We start from the raw sequence: 19,099 nt of genomic DNA, 5'->3' as shown, positions 1-19,099 counted from the left end.
TTGGTAATGCCTTTCGGCCTGTCTAATGCACCTTCTGTCTTTCAGTCCTTAATGCATTATATTTTCCGTGAATATTTGGATAAATTTATGATAGTGTACTTGGATGATATTTTGATTTTTTCTGATGACTGGGAGTCTCATGTTCAGCAGGTCAGGAGGGTTTTTCAGGTTTTGTGGGAGAATTCTTTGTGTGTAAAGGGTTCAAAGTGTGTTTTTGGGGTTCCAAAAATTTCCTTTTTGGGGTACATTTTTTCCCCTTCTTCTATTGAGATGGACCCTGTCAAGGTTCGGGCTATTTACGACTGGACGCAGCCTACTTCTCTGAAGAGTCTCCAGAAATTCTTGGGCTTTGCTAATTTTTATCGTCGATTTATAGCTGGTTTTTCTGGCGTTGCTAAACCTCTGACGGATTTGACTAAAAAGGGTGCTGATGTTGCCAATTGGTCCCCTGCTGCCGTGGAGGCCTTTCGGGAGCTTAAGCGCCGCTTTTTGTCTGCCCCTGTGTTGCGCCAGCCTGATGTTTCTCTTCCCTTTCAGGTTGATGTCGATGCTTCCGAGATCGGAGCGGGGGCGGTTTTGTCGCAGAAAAGTTCCGACTGCTCAGTGATGAGACCTTGTGCGTTCTTTTCGCGAAAATTTTCGGCCGCCGAGCGAAACTATGATGTTGGTAATCGGGAGCTTTTGGCCATGAAGTAGGCATTTGAGGAGTGGCATCATTGGCTTGAGGGTGCCAAACATCAGGTGGTAGTTTTGACTGATCACAAGAATTTAATTTATTTGGAGTCTGCCAGGCGCCTGAATCCTAGACAGGCACGTTGGTCGTTGTTCTTTTCCCGGTTTAATTTTGTGGTCTCGTACTTACCGGGTTCTAGGAATGTGAAGGCAGATGCTCTTTCTAGGAGTTTTGAGCCTGACTCTCCTGGGAATTCTGAACCTGCTGGTGTCCTTAAGGATGGAGTGGTTTTGTCTGCTGTCTCTCCAGATTTGCGACGTGCTTTGCAAGAATTTCAGGCGGATAGACCTGATCGTTGTCCGTCTGGTAGACTGTTTGTTCCTGACGAGTGGACCACTAGAGTCATCTCGGAAGTTCATTCTTCTACTCTGGCAGGTCATCCGGGAATTTTTGGCACCAGAGATTTGGTGGCTAGATCCTTCTGGTGGCCTTCCCTGTCTCGAGATGTGCGTGATTTTGTGCAGTCTTGCGATGTGTGTGCTCGGGCCAAGCCTTGTTGTTCTAGGGCTAGTGGGTTGTTGTTGCCCTTGCCTATTCCGAAGAGGCCTTGGACGCACATCTCTATGGACTTTATCTCGGACCTCCCTGTTTCTCAGAAGATGTCTGTCATCTGGGTGGTGTGTGACCGTTTTTCTAAAATGGTTCATTTGGTGCCATTGCCTAAGTTGCCTTCCTCATCTGAGTTGGTCCCTCTGTTTTTTCAAAATGTGGTTTCGCTTGCAAGGTTGTACGCACCACGAAGATCTATCTTGGTGAACCACTTGGCACCTTTAATCCGGGCAAACAAGTCCGACAACAGAGGCAAAGGATACTGAAATTTAACAGTGATTTTATTCAGAAGCCGATAGTCAATACAAGGTCTCAAAGATCCGTCCTTCTTGGCCACAAAAAAGAATCCCGCACCAAGAGGGGAAGAGGATGGACGGATATGCCCCTTCTCCAGAGATTCCTTGATATAGGAACGCATTGCGGTATGCTCAGGTACAGACAGATTAAATAATCTTCCCTTAGGAAATTTACTACCTGGAATCAAATCTATAGCGCAGTCACAGTCCCTATGAGGAGGAAGAGCACTGGACCTGGACTCGCTGAATACATCCTGGTAATCAGACAAATACTCAGGAACTTCCGAAGGAGTAGAGGAAGCAATAGACACCAGCGGGGAATCACCATGAATTCCCTGACAGCCCCAACTTGACACAGACATTGCCTTCCAATCCAAGACTGGATTATGGGTCTGTAACCATGGCAGACCCAAAACGACCAAATCATGCATTTTATGCAGAACAAGAAAACGAATCACCTCCCGATGTTCAGGAGTCATGCACATGGTTACCTGTGTCCAAAACTGCGGTTTATTTTCCGCCAATGGCGTAGCATCAATACCTCTAAGAGGGATAGGATTTACCAACGGCTCAAAAACAAAACCACAGCGCTTGGCAAATGACAGATCCATAAGACTCAGGGCAGCACCTGAATCCACAAACGCCATAACAGGGTAGGAGGACAATGAGCAAATTAAAGTCACAGACAAAATAAATTTAGGTTGCAAATTACCAATGGCGAAAGGACTAACAACCCTAGTTAGGCGTTTAGAGCATGCTGATATAATGCTGATATGTGTAGAATCACCACAGTAAAAACACAACCCATTCTGACGTCTATGATTTTTCCGTTCATTTCTAGTCTGAATTCTACCACATTGCATTAAATCAGGTGTTTGTTCAGACAACACCACCAGAGGATTCGCGGCTTTGCGCTCCCGCAAACGCCGGTCAATTTGAATAGCCAGCGCCATGGAATCATTCAGACCTGTAGGAATGGAGAAACCCACCATCACATTCTTAATGGCTTCAGAAAGGCCATTTCTGAAATTTGCGGCCAGAGCACACTCATTCCACTGAGTAAGCACGGACCATTTCCGAAATTTTTGGCAATACACTTCAGCTTCATCCTGACCCTGAGAAATAGCCAGCAAGGCTTTTTCTGCCTGAATTTCAAGATTGGGTTCCTCGTAAAGCAATCCGAGCGCCAGAAAAAACGCATCAATATTTGCCAATGCCGGATCTCCTGGCGCTAGCGAGAAGGCCCAATCCTGAGGGTCGCCCCGCAAGAAAGAGATAACAATTTTAACTTGCTGAGCTGAGTCTCCAGATGAACGGGGTCTCAGAGATAGAAACAATTTACAATTATTCCTGAAATTCCTAAACTTAAATCAGTCTCCAGAGAACAGTTCAGGAATAGGTATTTTAGGTTCAGACATTGGACTACTGGTAACAAAATCCTGTATGCCCTGCACACGAGCAGCAAGCCGATCCACACCTGCAATCAAAGTCTGGACATCCATGTCTGCAGCAAGCACAAGCCACTCAAAGGTAGAAAGGAGAAAAAAAAAAAAAACTCAGACTTTCCTTTCTTGTAATCCCACTTCTGCAATGCATTAAACATTCAACCTTGTCCTGGCATACTGTTATGACCCCAATGGCAGAGGGTCTCAAAAGTACATACCAAGTCTGCAAACACAAAAAAACAGCTCATAGGGCAGTGGTAACTGGGCTGACCATATATCTAATCCTAGCACCACAAATAGCAGCAGCCGGGGAACGTGCCTACGTTGGTTCTAGACATCTCGCGCCAGCCGGAGAACTAACTAACCCTAGAAGGGAAAAGATAGACCTTTCTTGCCTCCAGAGAAAAGACCCCAAAAGTTGGATACAAGCCCCCAACAAATAATAATGGTGAGGTAAGGAGAAAAGACAAACGTAAGAATGAACTAGATATTTAGCAAAGAGAGGCCCACTGACTAATAGCAGAATATAGTAAGATGACTTATATGGTCAGCAAAAACCCTATCAAAATTTCCACGCTGGATATTCAAGAACCCCCGAACCGTCTAACGGCCCGGGGGGAGAACACCAGCCCCCTAGAGCTTCCAGCAAAATCAGGAATCACATTTAGTACAAGCTGGACAAAAAGTAAGAGCAAAGCAAAAACCAAAAAACAAGGAAGCAGGACTTAGCTTAATTTTGCAAGATCCAAGACCAGCAGACAGGAGCAAACAGAAAGGATCTGATTACAACGATGCCAGGCACTGGACTGAGAAACCAGGAAGTTTATATAGCAACACCCCTGGACTAACGGCCCAGGTGGGTGCCAAACTGAGGAAAGACAATCCCAGAATCATATCACTAGTGACCACAAGAGGGAGCCAAAAAAGTCCAATTCACAACAAGATCCCCTATAAAGCATTTGTATTATTGTTACTAAATACCCTGCCTATTCAGCCCTTTGTAGTGTTTAAAACCAAAATACATGTTAAAGCAAATCTTTATCAATAGTTATGAGTGGATTTATTCGGATACCTTTCAGCAATCTCAAATTGGGCACGAAAGGAGCTCATTTGAATTTGTGTTCGGATTTACGTGCATTTTCCCTTAAAGTCAGCAAAACTCGTAAACAGTTCAGTAAATGATTGTGTTTCCACTAATGCTTCTGTTAGGACTTTGGCTAGGATAGTGGTGCTGTATGTTGAGCAGGGGGGTCTTTAATGAGGGGATTTAGTGTGGAGAGGTCAGAGGAATGGCGGACTGTTTTTGTTTTTTAATTTTTTCTCTTTTTGTTAACTTAATGTGTGTAGATTCTGGCAGACAATCACAGCACATATACCATCCACAATGCCAGACACAAGGGCTTCTGTAATTGCTTGCCAAAATCACATGACCCTCTCCATATAAAAAGGGGATATGTTGTTTTAGTGGCATGATTTTGTCAGTGTAACAGTACAGAGAGGATGCTACAGTGGCTGCTGCAAGTTTTCAGATAGTTAGAAATGCAGTTTATTGTCAGTTTCTTCAGCTATTTTGGATCCTGTGTAAAATCAACCTTCCATCATCTGAAACAATTCTGCTAATTTTCTGGTGCAGGCAGTAGACCACATTTCCTAATCTAATATTAGCCAAATATTGGTTATGGATAGTCAAACACTACATTAATAATTAATATGTGGAATAAAACCCTATAACAGAAACCCATCAGCATCTTATTAATGATGTGTCAATTACCTCACAAAGGCATCCTACTAGCACATAAAACCTCTTAACATTTTGGACTTAATAGGGAAGGAACCAAAGTGCCTCTAGTCCTTCAAGATTTTCTTATAAAAACTATTGATTGTTTGAGTTACCCTTAGTAGTAGAAAATATGAAAATGTCGATTACTTGAACATCTATGCAAACAACATATCATATCAGATGATTGTATAAGATTTCATCATTTTGAAAATATACCTGAGCAGACGACTCCAGCATCTTCATTATGTCCACAGTTATTCACTGTAAATGGTTGGTGTAGACAGTCCCATACGTGTTGTTCATTGCCGGTGCATTGCACATCATCCAATACAATTACTCCTTGTCCTTGGCCAAATGCAGCACTGCCATTAAATGCAAGAGCTTGGCCACAATTTAACTGCCGGCATACAACTTGTGCAGCATTAATATCCCAATAATCATCACACACAGTTCCCCATGCTCCATTATAGAGGATTTCTACACGACCGTTACATTGACCATTGCCATTTACCAGTCTTATAGACAAGTCTGAACCTGAACGTAAAAAAAAGGAGAATGGTCATTTCTGAAAACTATGAATTATAAATTATCTTAAAGGGAACCTGACAGATCCCCTATAAAGCATTTGTATTATTGTTACTAAATACCCTGCCTATTCAGCCCTTTGTAGTGTTTAAAACCAAAATACATGTTAAAGCAAATTTTTATAAATAGTGATGAGTGGATTTATTCGGATACCTTTCAGCAATCTCAAATTTGGCATGAAAGGAGCTCATTTGAATTTGTGTTCGGATTTACGTGCATTTTCCCTTAAAGTCAGCAAAACTCGTGAACAGTTCAGTAAATGATTGTGTTTCCACTAATGCTTTTGTTAGGACTTTGGCTAGGATAGTGGTGCTGTATGTTGAGCGGGGGGGTCTTTAATGAGGGGATTTAGTGTGGAGAGGTCAGAGGAATGGCAGACTGTTTTTGTTTTTTATTTTTTCTCTTTTTCTTAACTTAATGTGTGTAGATTCTGGCAGACAATCACAGCACCTATACCTTCCACAATGCCAGACACAAGGGTTTCTGTAATTGGTTGCCAAAATCCCATGACCCTCTCCATATAAAAAGGGGATATGTTTTGGTGGCATGATTTTGTCAGTGTAACAGTACAGAGAGGATGCTACAGTGGCTGCTGCAAGTTTTCAGATAGTTAGAAATGCAGTTTATTGTCAGTTTCTTCAGCTATTTTGGATCCTGTGTAAAATCAACCTTCCATCATCTGAAACAATTGTGCTAATAGTGTGGTGCAGGCAGGGCGCCACATTTCCTAATCACATTCAATTGGATTAATACTGTGGTGCAGGAAGGAGGCTACATTTCCTATTCAAAATCATTTGCACTAACATTGTGGTGTAGGCAGGAGGCCAGATTTCCTAATGAAAATAGTTTGGGCTAATATTGTGGTGCAGGCAGAAAGCCACATTTCCCAATCATGATCTTTTGGTCTTATATTGTGGTGCCAGCAGGATGTCACATTTCCTAATCAAACTTGTTTGGGCTAAGATTTTGTGGTGCAGAAAGGAGGCCCCATTTCTTTATCTAAATTATTTGTGCTAGTACTGTCTTGCAGGCTTGTCATCACATTTCAGAATCTAAATCCTTTTAGCTAATAGTGTGGTCCAGAGACCAGCCTACATTTTTTAATCTGAATCATTTCTGACAACAGTTTATTCCAGACACACTAAATCTTCTGCTCTACTATTGTGCTGCACGCAGGAGGCAGGAGGCCACATTTCCTAATCTAAATAGTTTGTGCTAATTTTCTGGTGCAGGCAGTAGACCACATTTCCTAATCTAATATTAGCCAAATATTGGTTATGGATAGTCAAATACTACATTAATAATTAATATGTGGAATAAAACCCTATAACAGAAATCCATCAGCAGCTTATTATTGATGTGTCAATGACCTCACAAAGGCATCCTACTAGCACATAAAACCTCTTAACATTTTGGACTTAATAGGGAAGGAACCAAAGTGCCTCTAGTCCTTCAAGATTTTCTTATAAAAACTATTGATTGTTTGAGTTACCCTTAGTAGTAGAAAATATGAAAATGTGGATTACTTGAACATCTATGCAAACAACATATCATATCAGATGATTGTATAAGATTTCATCATTTTGAAAATATACCTGAGCAGACGACTCCAGCATCTTCATTATGTCCACAGTTATTCACTGTAAATGGTTGGTGTAGACAGTCCCATACGTGTTGTTCATTGCCGGTGCATTGCACATCATCCAATACAATTACTCCTTGTCCTTGGCCAAATGCAGCACTGCCATTAAATGCAAGAGCTTGGCCACAATTTAACTGCCGGCATACAACTTGTGCAGCATTAATATCCCAATAATCATCACATACAGTTCCCCATGCTCCATTATAGAGGATTTCTACACGACCGTTACATTGACCATTGCCATTTACCAGTCTTATAGACAAGTCTGAACCTGAACCTAAAAAAAAGGAAAATGGTCATTTCTGAAAACGATGAATTATAAATTATCTTAAAGGGAACCTGACAGATCCCCTATAAAGCATTTGTATTATTGTTACTAAATACCCTGCCTATTCAGCCCTTTGTAGTGTTTAAAACCAAAATACAGGTTAAAGCAAATTTTTATAAATAGTGATGAGTGGATTTATTCGGATACCTTTCAGCAATCTCAAATTTGGCATGAAAGGAGCTCATTTGAATTTGTGTTCGGATTTACGTGCATTTTCCCTTAAAGTCAGCAAAACTCGTGAACAGTTCAGTAAAAGATTGTGTTTCCACTAATGCTTTTGTTAGGACTTTGGCTAGGATAGTGGTGCTGTATGTTGAGTGGGGGGGTCTTTAATGAGGGGATTTAATGTGGAGAGGTCAGAGGAATGGCAGACTGTTTTTGTTTTTTAATTTTTTCTTTTTTTGTTAACTTAATGTGTGTAGATTCTGGCAGACAATCACAGCACAAATACCATCCACAATGCCAGACACAAGGGCTTCTGTAATTGGTTGCCAAAATCACATGACCCTCTCCATATAAAAAGGGGATATGTTGTTTTGGTGGCATGATTTTGTCAGTGTAACAGTACAGAGAGGATGCTACAGTGGCTGCTGCAAGTTTTCAGATAGTTAGAAATGCAGTTTATTGTCAGTTTCTTCAGCTATTTTGGATCCTGTGTAAAATCAACCTTCCATCATCTGAAACAATTGTGCTAATAGTGTGGTGCAGGCAGGGCGCCACATTTCCTAATCCCATTCAATTGGATTAATACTGTGGTGCAGGAAGGAGGCTACATTTCCTATTCAAAATCATTTGCATTAACATTGTGGTGTAGGCAGGAGGCCAGATTTCCTAATGAAAATAGTTTGGGCTAATATTGTGGTGCAGGCAGAAAGCCACATTTCCCAATCATGATCTTTTGGTCTAATATTGTGGTGCCAGCAGGATGTCACATTTCCTAATCAAACTTGTTTGGGCTAAGATTTTGTGGTGCAGAAAGGAGGCCCCATTTCTTTATCTAAATTATTTGCGCTAGTACTGTCTTGCAGGCTTGTCATCACATTTCAGAATATAAATCCTTTTAGCTAATAGTGTGGTCCAGAGACCAGCCTACATTTTTTAATCTGAATCATTTCTGACAACAGTTTATTCCAGACACACTAAATCTTCTGCTCTACTATTGTGCTGCACGCAGGAGGCAGGAGGCCACATTTCCTAATCTAAATAGTTTGTGCTAATTTTCTGGTGCAGGCAGTAGACCACATTTCCTAATCTAATATTAGCCAAATATTGGTTATGGATAGTCAAACACTACATTAATAATTAATATGTGGAATAAAACCCTATAACAGAAATCCATCAGCATCTTATTATTGATGTGTCAATGACCTCACAAAGGCATCCTACTAGCACATAAAACCTCTTAACATTTTGGACTTAATAGGGAAGGAATCAAAGTGCCTCTAGTCCTTCATGATTTTCTTATAAAAACTATTGATTGTTTGAGTTACCCTTAGTAGTAGAAAATATGAAAATGTGGATTACTTGAACATCTATGCAAACAACATATCATATCAGATGATTGTATAAGATTTCATCATTTTGAAAATATACCTGAGCAGACGACTCCAGCATCTTCATTATGTCCACAGTTATTCACTGTAAATGGTTGGTGTAGACAGTCCCATACGTGTTGTTCATTGCCGGTGCATTGCACATCATCCAATACAATTACTCCTTGTCCTTGGCCAAATGCAGCACTGCCATTAAATGCAAGAGCTTGGCCACAATTTAACTGCCGGCATACAACTTGTGCAGCATTAATATCCCAATAATCATCACACACAGTTCCCCATGCTCCATTATAGAGGATTTCTACACGACCGTTACATTGACCATTGCCATTTACCAGTCTTATAGACAAGTCTGAACCTGAACCTAAAAAAAAGGAGAATGGTCATTTCTGAAAACTATGAATTATAAATTATCTTAAAGGGAACCTGACAGATCCCCTATAAAGCATTTGTATTATTGTTACTAAATACCCTGCCTATTCAGCCCTTTGTAGTGTTTAAAACCAAAATACATGTTAAAGCAAATTTTTATAAATAGTGATGAGTGGATTTATTCGGATACCTTTCAGCAATCTCAAATTTGGCATGAAAGGAGCTCATTTGAATTTGTGTTCGGATTTACGTGCATTTTCCCTTAAAGTCAGCAAAACTCGTGAACAGTTCAGTAAATGATTGTGTTTCCACTAATGCTTTTGTTAGGACTTTGGCTAGGATAGTGGTGCTGTATGTTGAGCGGGGGGGTCTTTAATGAGGGGATTTAGTGTGGAGAGGTCAGAGGAATGGCAGACTGTTTTTGTTTTTTAATTTTTTCTTTTTTTGTTAACTTAATGTGTGTAGATTCTGGCAGACAATCACAGCACAAATACCATCCACAATGCCAGACACAAGGGCTTCTGTAATTGGTTGCCAAAATCACATGACCCTCTCCATATAAAAAGGGGATATGTTGTTTTGGTGGCATGATTTTGTCAGTGTAACAGTACAGAGAGGATGCTACAGTGGCTGCTGCAAGTTTTCAGATAGTTAGAAATGCAGTTTATTGTCAGTTTCTTCAGCTATTTTGGATCCTGTGTAAAATCAACCTTCCATCATCTGAAACAATTGTGCTAATAGTGTGGTGCAGGCAGGGCGCCACATTTCCTAATCACATTCAATTGGATTAATACAGTGGTGCAGGAAGGAGGCTACATTTCCTATTCAAAATCATTTGCACTAACATTGTGGTGTAGGCAGGAGGCCAGATTTCCTAATGAAAATAGTTTGGGCTAATATTGTGGTGCAGGCAGAAAGCCACATTTCCCAATCATGATCTTTTGGTCTAATATTGTGGTGCCAGCAGGATGTCACATTTCCTAATCAAACTTGTTTGGGCTAAGATTTTGTGGTGCAGAAAGGAGGCCCCATTTCTTTATCTAAATTATTTGCGCTAGTACTGTCTTGCAGGCTTGTCATCACATTTCAGAATCTAAATCCTTTTAGCTAATAGTGTGGTCCAGAGACCAGCCTACATTTTTTAATCTGAATCATTTCTGACAACAGTTTATTCCAGACACACTAAATCTTCTGCTCTACTATTGTGCTGCACGCAGGAGGCAGGAGGCCACATTTCCTAATCTAAATAGTTTGTGCTAATTTTCTGGTGCAGGCAGTAGACCACATTTCCTAATCTAATATTAGCCAAATATTGGTTATGGATAGTCAAACACTACATTAATAATTAATATGTGGAATAAAACCCTATAACAGAAATCCATCAGCATCTTATTATTGATGTGTCAATGACCTCACAAAGGCATCCTACTAGCACATAAAACCTCTTAACATTTTGGACTTAATAGGGTAGGAATCAAAGTGCCTCTAGTCCTTCAAGATTTTCTTATAAAAACTATTGATTGTTTGAGTTACCCTTAGTAGTAGAAAATATGAAAATGTGGATTACTTGAACATCTATGCAAACAACATATCATATCAGATGATTGTATAAGATTTCATCATTTTGAAAATATACCTGAGCAGACGACTCCAGCATCTTCATTATGTCCACAGTTATTCACTGTAAATGGTTGGTGTAGACAGTCCCATACGTGTTGTTCATTGCCGGTGCATTGCACATCATCCAATACAATTACTCCTTGTCCTTGGCCAAATGCAGCACTGCCATTAAATGCAAGAGCTTGGCCACAATTTAACTGCCGGCATACAACTTGTGCAGCATTAATATCCCAATAATCATCACACACAGTTCCCCATGCTCCATTATAGAGGATTTCTACACGACCGTTACATTGACCATTGCCATTTACCAGTCTTATAGACAAGTCTGAACCTGAACCTAAAAAAAAGGAGAATGGTCATTTCTGAAAACGATGAATTATAAATTATCTTAAAGGGAACCTGACAGATCCCCTATAAAGCATTTGTATTATTGTTACTAAATACCCTGCCTATTCAGCCCTTTGTAGTGTTTAAAACCAAAATACATGTTAAAGCAAATTTTTATAAATAGTGATGAGTGGATTTATTCGGATACCTTTCAGCAATCTCAAATTTGGCATGAAAGGAGCTCATTTGAATTTGTGTTCGGATTTACGTGCATTTTCCCTTAAAGTCAGCAAAACTCGTGAACAGTTCAGTAAATGATTGTGTTTCCACTAATGCTTTTGTTAGGACTTTGGCTAGGATAGTGGTGCTGTATGTTGAGCGGGGGGTCTTTAATGAGGGGATTTAGTGTGGAGAGGTCAGAGGAATGGCAGACTGTTTTTGTTTTTTAATTTTTTCTTTTTTTGTTAACTTAATGTGTGTAGATTCTGGCAGACAATCACAGCACAAATACCATCCACAATGCCAGACACAAGGGCTTCTGTAATTGGTTGCCAAAATCACATGACCCTCTCCATATAAAAAGGGGATATGTTGTTTTGGTGGCATGATTTTGTCAGTGTAACAGTACAGAGAGGATGCTACAGTGGCTGCTGCAAGTTTTCAGATAGTTAGAAATGCAGTTTATTGTCAGTTTCTTCAGCTATTTTGGATCCTGTGTAAAATCAACCTTCCATCATCTGAAACAATTGTGCTAATAGTGTGGTGCAGGCAGGGCGCCACATTTCCTAATCCCATTCAATTGGATTAATACTGTGGTGCAGGAAGGAGGCTACATTTCCTATTCAAAATCATTTGCACTAACATTGTGGTGTAGGCAGGAGGCCAGATTTCCTAATGAAAATAGTTTGGGCTAATATTGTGGTGCAGGCAGAAAGCCACATTTCCCAATCATGATCTTTTGGTCTAATATTGTGGTGCCAGCAGGATGTCACATTTCCTAATCAAACTTGTTTGGGCTAAGATTTTGTGGTGCAGAAAGGAGGCCCCATTTCTTTATCTAAATTATTTGCGCTAGTACTGTCTTGCAGGCTTGTCATCACATTTCAGAATATAAATCCTTTTAGCTAATAGTGTGGTCCAGAGACCAGCCTACATTTTTTAATCTGAATCATTTCTGACAACAGTTTATTCCAGACACACTAAATCTTCTGCTCTACTATTGTGCTGCACGCAGGAGGCAGGAGGCCACATTTCCTAATCTAAATAGTTTGTGCTAATTTTCTGGTGCAGGCAGTAGACCACATTTCCTAATCTAATATTAGCCAAATATTGGTTATGGATAGTCAAACACTACATTAATAATTAATATGTGGAATAAAACCCTATAACAGAAATCCATCAGCATCTTATTATTGATGTGTCAATGACCTCACAAAGGCATCCTACTAGCACATAAAACCTCTTAACATTTTGGACTTAATAGGGAAGGAATCAAAGTGCCTCTAGTCCTTCATGATTTTCTTATAAAAACTATTGATTGTTTGAGTTACCCTTAGTAGTAGAAAATATGAAAATGTGGATTAGTTGAACATCTATGCAAACAACATATCATATCAGATGATTGTATAAGATTTCATCATTTTGAAAATATACCTGAGCAGACGACTCCAGCATCTTCATTATGTCCACAGTTATTCACTGTAAATGGTTGGTGTAGACAGTCCCATACGTGTTGTTCATTGCCGGTGCATTGCACATCATCCAATACAATTACTCCTTGTCCTTGGCCAAATGCAGCACTGCCATTAAATGCAAGAGCTTGGCCACAATTTAACTGCCGGCATACAACTTGTGCAGCATTAATATCCCAATAATCATCACACACAGTTCCCCATGCTCCATTATAGAGGATTTCTACACGACCGTTACATTGACCATTGCCATTTACCAGTCTTATAGACAAGTCTGAACCTGAACGTAAAAAAAAGGAGAATGGTCATTTCTGAAAACTATGAATTATAAATTATCTTAAAGGGAACCTGACAGATCCCCTATAAAGCATTTGTATTATTGTTACTAAATACCCTGCCTATTCAGCCCTTTGTAGTGTTTAAAACCAAAATACATGTTAAAGCAAATTTTTATAAATAGTGATGAGTGGATTTATTCGGATACCTTTCAGCAATCTCAAATTTGGCATGAAAGGAGCTCATTTGAATTTGTGTTCGGATTTACGTGCATTTTCCCTTAAAGTCAGCAAAACTCGTGAACAGTTCAGTAAATGATTGTGTTTCCACTAATGCTTTTGTTAGGACTTTGGCTAGGATAGTGGTGCTGTATGTTGAGCGGGGGGGTCTTTAATGAGGGGATTTAGTGTGGAGAGGTCAGAGGAATGGCAGACTGTTTTTGTTTTTTAATTTTTTCTTTTTTTGTTAACTTAATGTGTGTAGATTCTGGCAGACAATCACAGCACAAATACCATCCACAATGCCAGACACAAGGGCTTCTGTAATTGGTTGCCAAAATCACATGACCCTCTCCATATAAAAAGGGGATATGTTGTTTTGGTGGCATGATTTTGTCAGTGTAACAGTACAGAGAGGATGCTACAGTGGCTGCTGCAAGTTTTCAGATAGTTAGAAATGCAGTTTATTGTCAGTTTCTTCAGCTATTTTGGATCCTGTGTAAAATCAACCTTCCATCATCTGAAACAATTGTGCTAATAGTGTGGTGCAGGCAGGGCGCCACATTTCCTAATCCCATTCAATTGGATTAATACTGTGGTGCAGGAAGGAGGCTACATTTCCTATTCAAAATCATTTGCACTAACATTGTGGTGTAGGCAGGAGGCCAGATTTCCTAATGAAAATAGTTTGGGCTAATATTGTGGTGCAGGCAGAAAGCCACATTTCCCAATCATGATCTTTTGGTCTAATATTGTGGTGCCAGCAGGATGTCACATTTCCTAATCAAACTTGTTTGGGCTAAGATTTTGTGGTGCAGAAAGGAGGCCCCATTTCTTTTATCTAAATTATTTGCGCTAGTACTGTCTTGCAGGCTTGTCATCACATTTCAGAATATAAATCCTTTTAGCTAATAGTGTGGTCCAGAGACCAGCCTACATTTTTTAATCTGAATCATTTCTGACAACAGTTTATTCCAGACACACTAAATCTTCTGCTCTACTATTGTGCTGCACGCAGGAGGCAGGAGGCCACATTTCCTAATCTAAATAGTTTGTGCTAATTTTCTGGTGCAGGCAGTAGACCACATTTCCTAATCTAATATTAGCCAAATATTGGTTATGGATAGTCAAACACTACATTAATAATTAATATGTGGAATAAAACCCTATAACAGAAATCCATCAGCATCTTATTATTGATGTGTCAATGACCTCACAAAGGCATCCTACTAGCACATAAAACCTCTTAACATTTTGGACTTAATAGGGAAGGAATCAAAGTGCCTCTAGTCCTTCATGATTTTCTTATAAAAACTATTGATTGTTTGAGTTACCCTTAGTAGTAGAAAATATGAAAATGTGGATTAGTTGAACATCTATGCAAACAACATATCATATCAGATGATTGTATAAGATTTCATCATTTTGAAAATATACCTGAGCAGACGACTCCAGCATCTTCATTATGTCCACAGTTATTCACTGTAAATGGTTGGTGTAGACAGTCCCATACGTGTTGTTCATTGCCGGTGCATTGCACATCATCCAATACAATTACTCCTTGTCCTTGGCCAAATGCAGCACTGCCATTAAATGCAAGAGCTTGGCCACAATTTAACTGCCGGCATACAACTTGTGCAGCATTAATATCCCAATAATCATCACACACAGTTCCCCATGCTCCATTATAGAGGATTTCTACACGACCGTTACATTGACCATTGCCATTTACCAGTCTTATAGACAAGTCTGAACCTGAACGTAAAAAAAAGGAGAATGGTCATTTCTGAAAACTATGAATTATAAATTATCTTAAAGGGAACCTGACAGATCCCCTATAAAGCATTTGTATTATTGTTACTAAATACCCTGCCTATTCAGCCCTTTGTAGTGTTTAAAACCAAAATACATGTTAAAGCAAATTTTTATAAATAGTGATGAGTGGATTTATTCGGATACCTTTCAGCAATCTCAAATTTGGCATGAAAGGAGCTCATTTGAATTTGTGTTCGGATTTACGTGCATTTTCCCTTAAAGTCAGCAAAACTCGTGAACAGTTCAGTAAATGATTGTGTTTCCACTAATGCTTTTGTTAGGACTTTGGCTAGGATAGTGGTGCTGTATGTTGAGCGGGGGGGTCTTTAATGAGGGGATTTAGTGTGGAGAGGTCAGAGGAATGGCAGACTGTTTTTGTTTTTTAATTTTTTCTTTTTTTGTTAACTTAATGTGTGTAGATTCTGGCAGACAATCACAGCACAAATACCATCCACAATGCCAGACACAAGGGCTTCTGTAATTGGTTGCCAAAATCACATGACCCTCTCCATATAAAAAGGGGATATGTTGTTTTGGTGGCATGATTTTGTCAGTGTAACAGTACAGAGAGGATGCTACAGTGGCTGCTGCAAGTTTTCAGATAGTTAGAAATGCAGTTTATTGTCAGTTTCTTCAGCTATTTTGGATCCTGTGTAAAATCAACCTTCCATCATCTGAAACAATTGTGCTAATAGTGTGGTGCAGGCAGGGCGCCACATTTCCTAATCCCATTCAATTGGATTAATACTGTGGTGCAGGAAGGAGGCTACATTTCCTATTCAAAATCATTTGCACTAACATTGTGGTGTAGGCAGGAGGCCAGATTTCCTAATGAAAATAGTTTGGGCTAATATTGTGGTGCAGGCAGAAAGCCACATTTCCCAATCATGATCTTTTGGTCTAATATTGTGGTGCCAGCAGGATGTCACATTTCCTAATCAAACTTGTTTGGGCTAAGATTTTGTGGTGCAGAAAGGAGGCCCCATTTCTTTATCTAAATTATTTGCGCTAGTACTGTCTTGCAGGCTTGTCATCACATTTCAGAATATAAATCCTTTTAGCTAATAGTGTGGTCCAGAGACCAGCCTACATTTTTTAATCTGAATCATTTCTGACAACAGTTTATTCCAGACACACTAAATCTTCTGCTCTACTATTGTGCTGCACGCAGGAGGCAGGAGGCCACATTTCCTAATCTAAATAGTTTGTGCTAATTTTCTGGTGCAGGCAGTAGACCACATTTCCTAATCTAATATTAGCCAAATATTGGTCATGGATAGTCAAACACTACATTAATAATTAATATGTGGAATAAAACCCTATAACAGAAATCCATCAGCATCTTATTATTGATGTGTCAATGACCTCACAAAGGCATCCTACTAGCACATAAAACCTCTTAACATTTTGGACTTAATAGGGTAGGAATCAAAGTGCCTCTAGTCCTTCAAGATTTTCTTATAAAAACTATTGATTGTTTGAGTTACCCTTAGTAGTAGAAAATATGAAAATGTGGATTACTTGAACATCTATGCAAACAACATATCATATCAGATGATTGTATAAGATTCCATCATTTTGAAAATATACCTGAGCAGACGACTCCAGCATCTTCATTATGTCCACAGTTATTCACTGTAAATGGTTGGTGTAGACAGTCCCATACGTGTTGTTCATTGCCGGTGCATTGCACATCATCCAATACAATTACTCCTTGTCCTTGGCCAAATGCAGCACTGCCATTAAATGCAAGAGCTTGGCCACAATTTAACTGCCGGCATACAACTTGTGCAGCATTAATATCCCAATAATCATCACACACAGTTCCCCATGCTCCATTATAGAGGATTTCTACACGACCGTTACATTGACCATTGCCATTTACCAGTCTTATAGACAAGTCTGAACCTGAACCTAAAAAAAAGGAGAATGGTCATTTCTGAAAACGATGAATTATAAATTATCTTAAAGGGAACCTGACAGATCCCCTATAAAGCATTTGTATTATTGTTACTAAATACCCTGCCTATTCAGCCCTTTGTAGTGTTTAAAACCAAAATACATGTTAAAGCAAATTTTTATAAATAGTGATGAGTGGATTTATTCGGATACCTTTCAGCAATCTCAAATTTGGCATGAAAGGAGCTCATTTGAATTTGTGTTCGGATTTACGTGCATTTTCCCTTAAAGTCAGCAAAACTCGTGAACAGTTCAGTAAATGATTGTGTTTCCACTAATGCTTTTGTTAGGACTTTGGCTAGGATAGTGGTGCTGTATGTTGAGCGGGGGGGTCTTTAATGAGGGGATTTAGTGTGGAGAGGTCAGAGGAATGGCAGACTGTTTTTGTTTTTTAATTTTTTCTTTTTTTGTTAACTTAATGTGTGTAGATTCTGGCAGACAATCACAGCACAAATACCATCCACAATGCCAGACACAAGGGCTTCTGTAATTGGTTGCCAAAATCACATGACCCTCTCCATATAAAAAGGGGATATGTTGTTTTGGTGGCATGATTTTGTCAGTGTAACAGTACAGAGAGGATGCTACAGTGGCTGCTGCAAGTTTTCAGATAGTTAGAAATGCAGTTTATTGTCAGTTTCTTCAGCTATTTTGGATCCTGTGTAAAATCAACCTTCCATCATCTGAAACAATTGTGCTAATAGTGTGGTGCAGGCAGGGCGCCACATTTCCTAATCCCATTCAATTGGATTAATACTGTGGTGCAGGAAGGAGGCTACATTTCCTATTCAAAATCATTTGCACTAACATTGTGGTGTAGGCAGGAGGCCAGATTTCCTAATGAAAATAGTTTGGGCTAATATTGTGGTGCAGGCAGAAAGCCACATTTCCCAATCATGATCTTTTGGTCTAATATTGTGGTGCCAGCAGGATGTCACATTTCCTAATCAAACTTGTTTGGGCTAAGATTTTGTGGTGCAGAAAGGAGGCCCCATTTCTTTATCTAAATTATTTGCGCTAGTACTGTCTTGCAGGCTTGTCATCACATTTCAGAATATAAATCCTTTTAGCTAATAGTGTGGTCCAGAGACCAGCCTACATTTTTTAATCTGAATCATTTCTGACAACAGTTTATTCCAGACACACTAAATCTTCTGCTCTACTATTGTGCTGCACGCAGGAGGCAGGAGGCCACATTTCCTAATCTAAATAGTTTGTGCTAATTTTCTGGTGCAGGCAGTAGACCACATTTCCTAATCTAATATTAGCCAAATATTGGTTATGGATAGTCAAACACTACATTAATAATTAATATGTGGAATAAAACCCTATAACAGAAATCCATCAGCATCTTATTATTGATGTGTCAATGACCTCACAAAGGCATCCTACTAGCACATAAAACCTCTTAACATTTTGGACTTAATAGGGAAGGAATCAAAGTGCCTCTAGTCCTTCATGATTTTCTTATAAAAACTATTGATTGTTTGAGTTACCCTTAGTAGTAGAAAATATGAAAATGTGGATTAGTTGAACATCTATGCAAACAACATATCATATCAGATGATTGTATAAGATTTCATCATTTTGAAAATATACCTGAGCAGACGACTCCAGCATCTTCATTATGTCCACAGTTATTCACTGTAAATGGTTGGTGTAGACAGTCCCATACGTGTTGTTCATTGCCGGTGCATTGCACATCATCCAATACAATTACTCCTTGTCCTTGGCCAAATGCAGCACTGCCATTAAATGCAAGAGCTTGGCCACAATTTAACTGCCGGCATACAACTTGTGCAGCATTAATATCCCAATAATCATCACACACAGTTCCCCATGCTCCATTATAGAGGATTTCTACACGACCGTTACATTGACCATTGCCATTTACCAGTCTTATAGAC

The 19,099-nt window shown here is 39.4% G+C and overlaps 1 protein-coding gene across 1 annotated transcript in view; it reads right to left on the bottom strand.

Moving 5' to 3' along the window:
- LOC143767566 (uncharacterized) overlaps positions 1-19,099 on the bottom strand; it is a gene marked incomplete at its 5' end in the record, with an annotated part of 125,550 nt that overhangs the window by 85,399 nt on the left and 21,052 nt on the right. The window contains 8 exons of the mRNA XM_077255976.1: positions 5,110-5,331; positions 6,984-7,284; positions 9,040-9,269; positions 10,920-11,237; positions 12,887-13,198; positions 14,856-15,173; positions 16,914-17,135; positions 18,792-19,092. Of these exons, the coding sequence (XP_077112091.1) occupies positions 5,110-5,331; positions 6,984-7,284; positions 9,040-9,269; positions 10,920-11,237; positions 12,887-13,198; positions 14,856-15,173; positions 16,914-17,135; positions 18,792-19,092 (2,224 nt within the window). The remainder of the gene's footprint in view (positions 1-5,109; positions 5,332-6,983; positions 7,285-9,039; positions 9,270-10,919; positions 11,238-12,886; positions 13,199-14,855; positions 15,174-16,913; positions 17,136-18,791; positions 19,093-19,099) is intronic.

The sequence above is a fragment of the Ranitomeya variabilis genome, chromosome 4 (assembly GCF_051348905.1).
Source record: "Ranitomeya variabilis isolate aRanVar5 chromosome 4, aRanVar5.hap1, whole genome shotgun sequence".
Lineage (NCBI taxonomy): Eukaryota > Metazoa > Chordata > Amphibia > Anura > Dendrobatidae > Ranitomeya > Ranitomeya variabilis.
The sequence above is the reverse complement of the archived record's forward strand: the minus strand, read 5'-3'. Positions and strand labels throughout refer to the sequence as shown.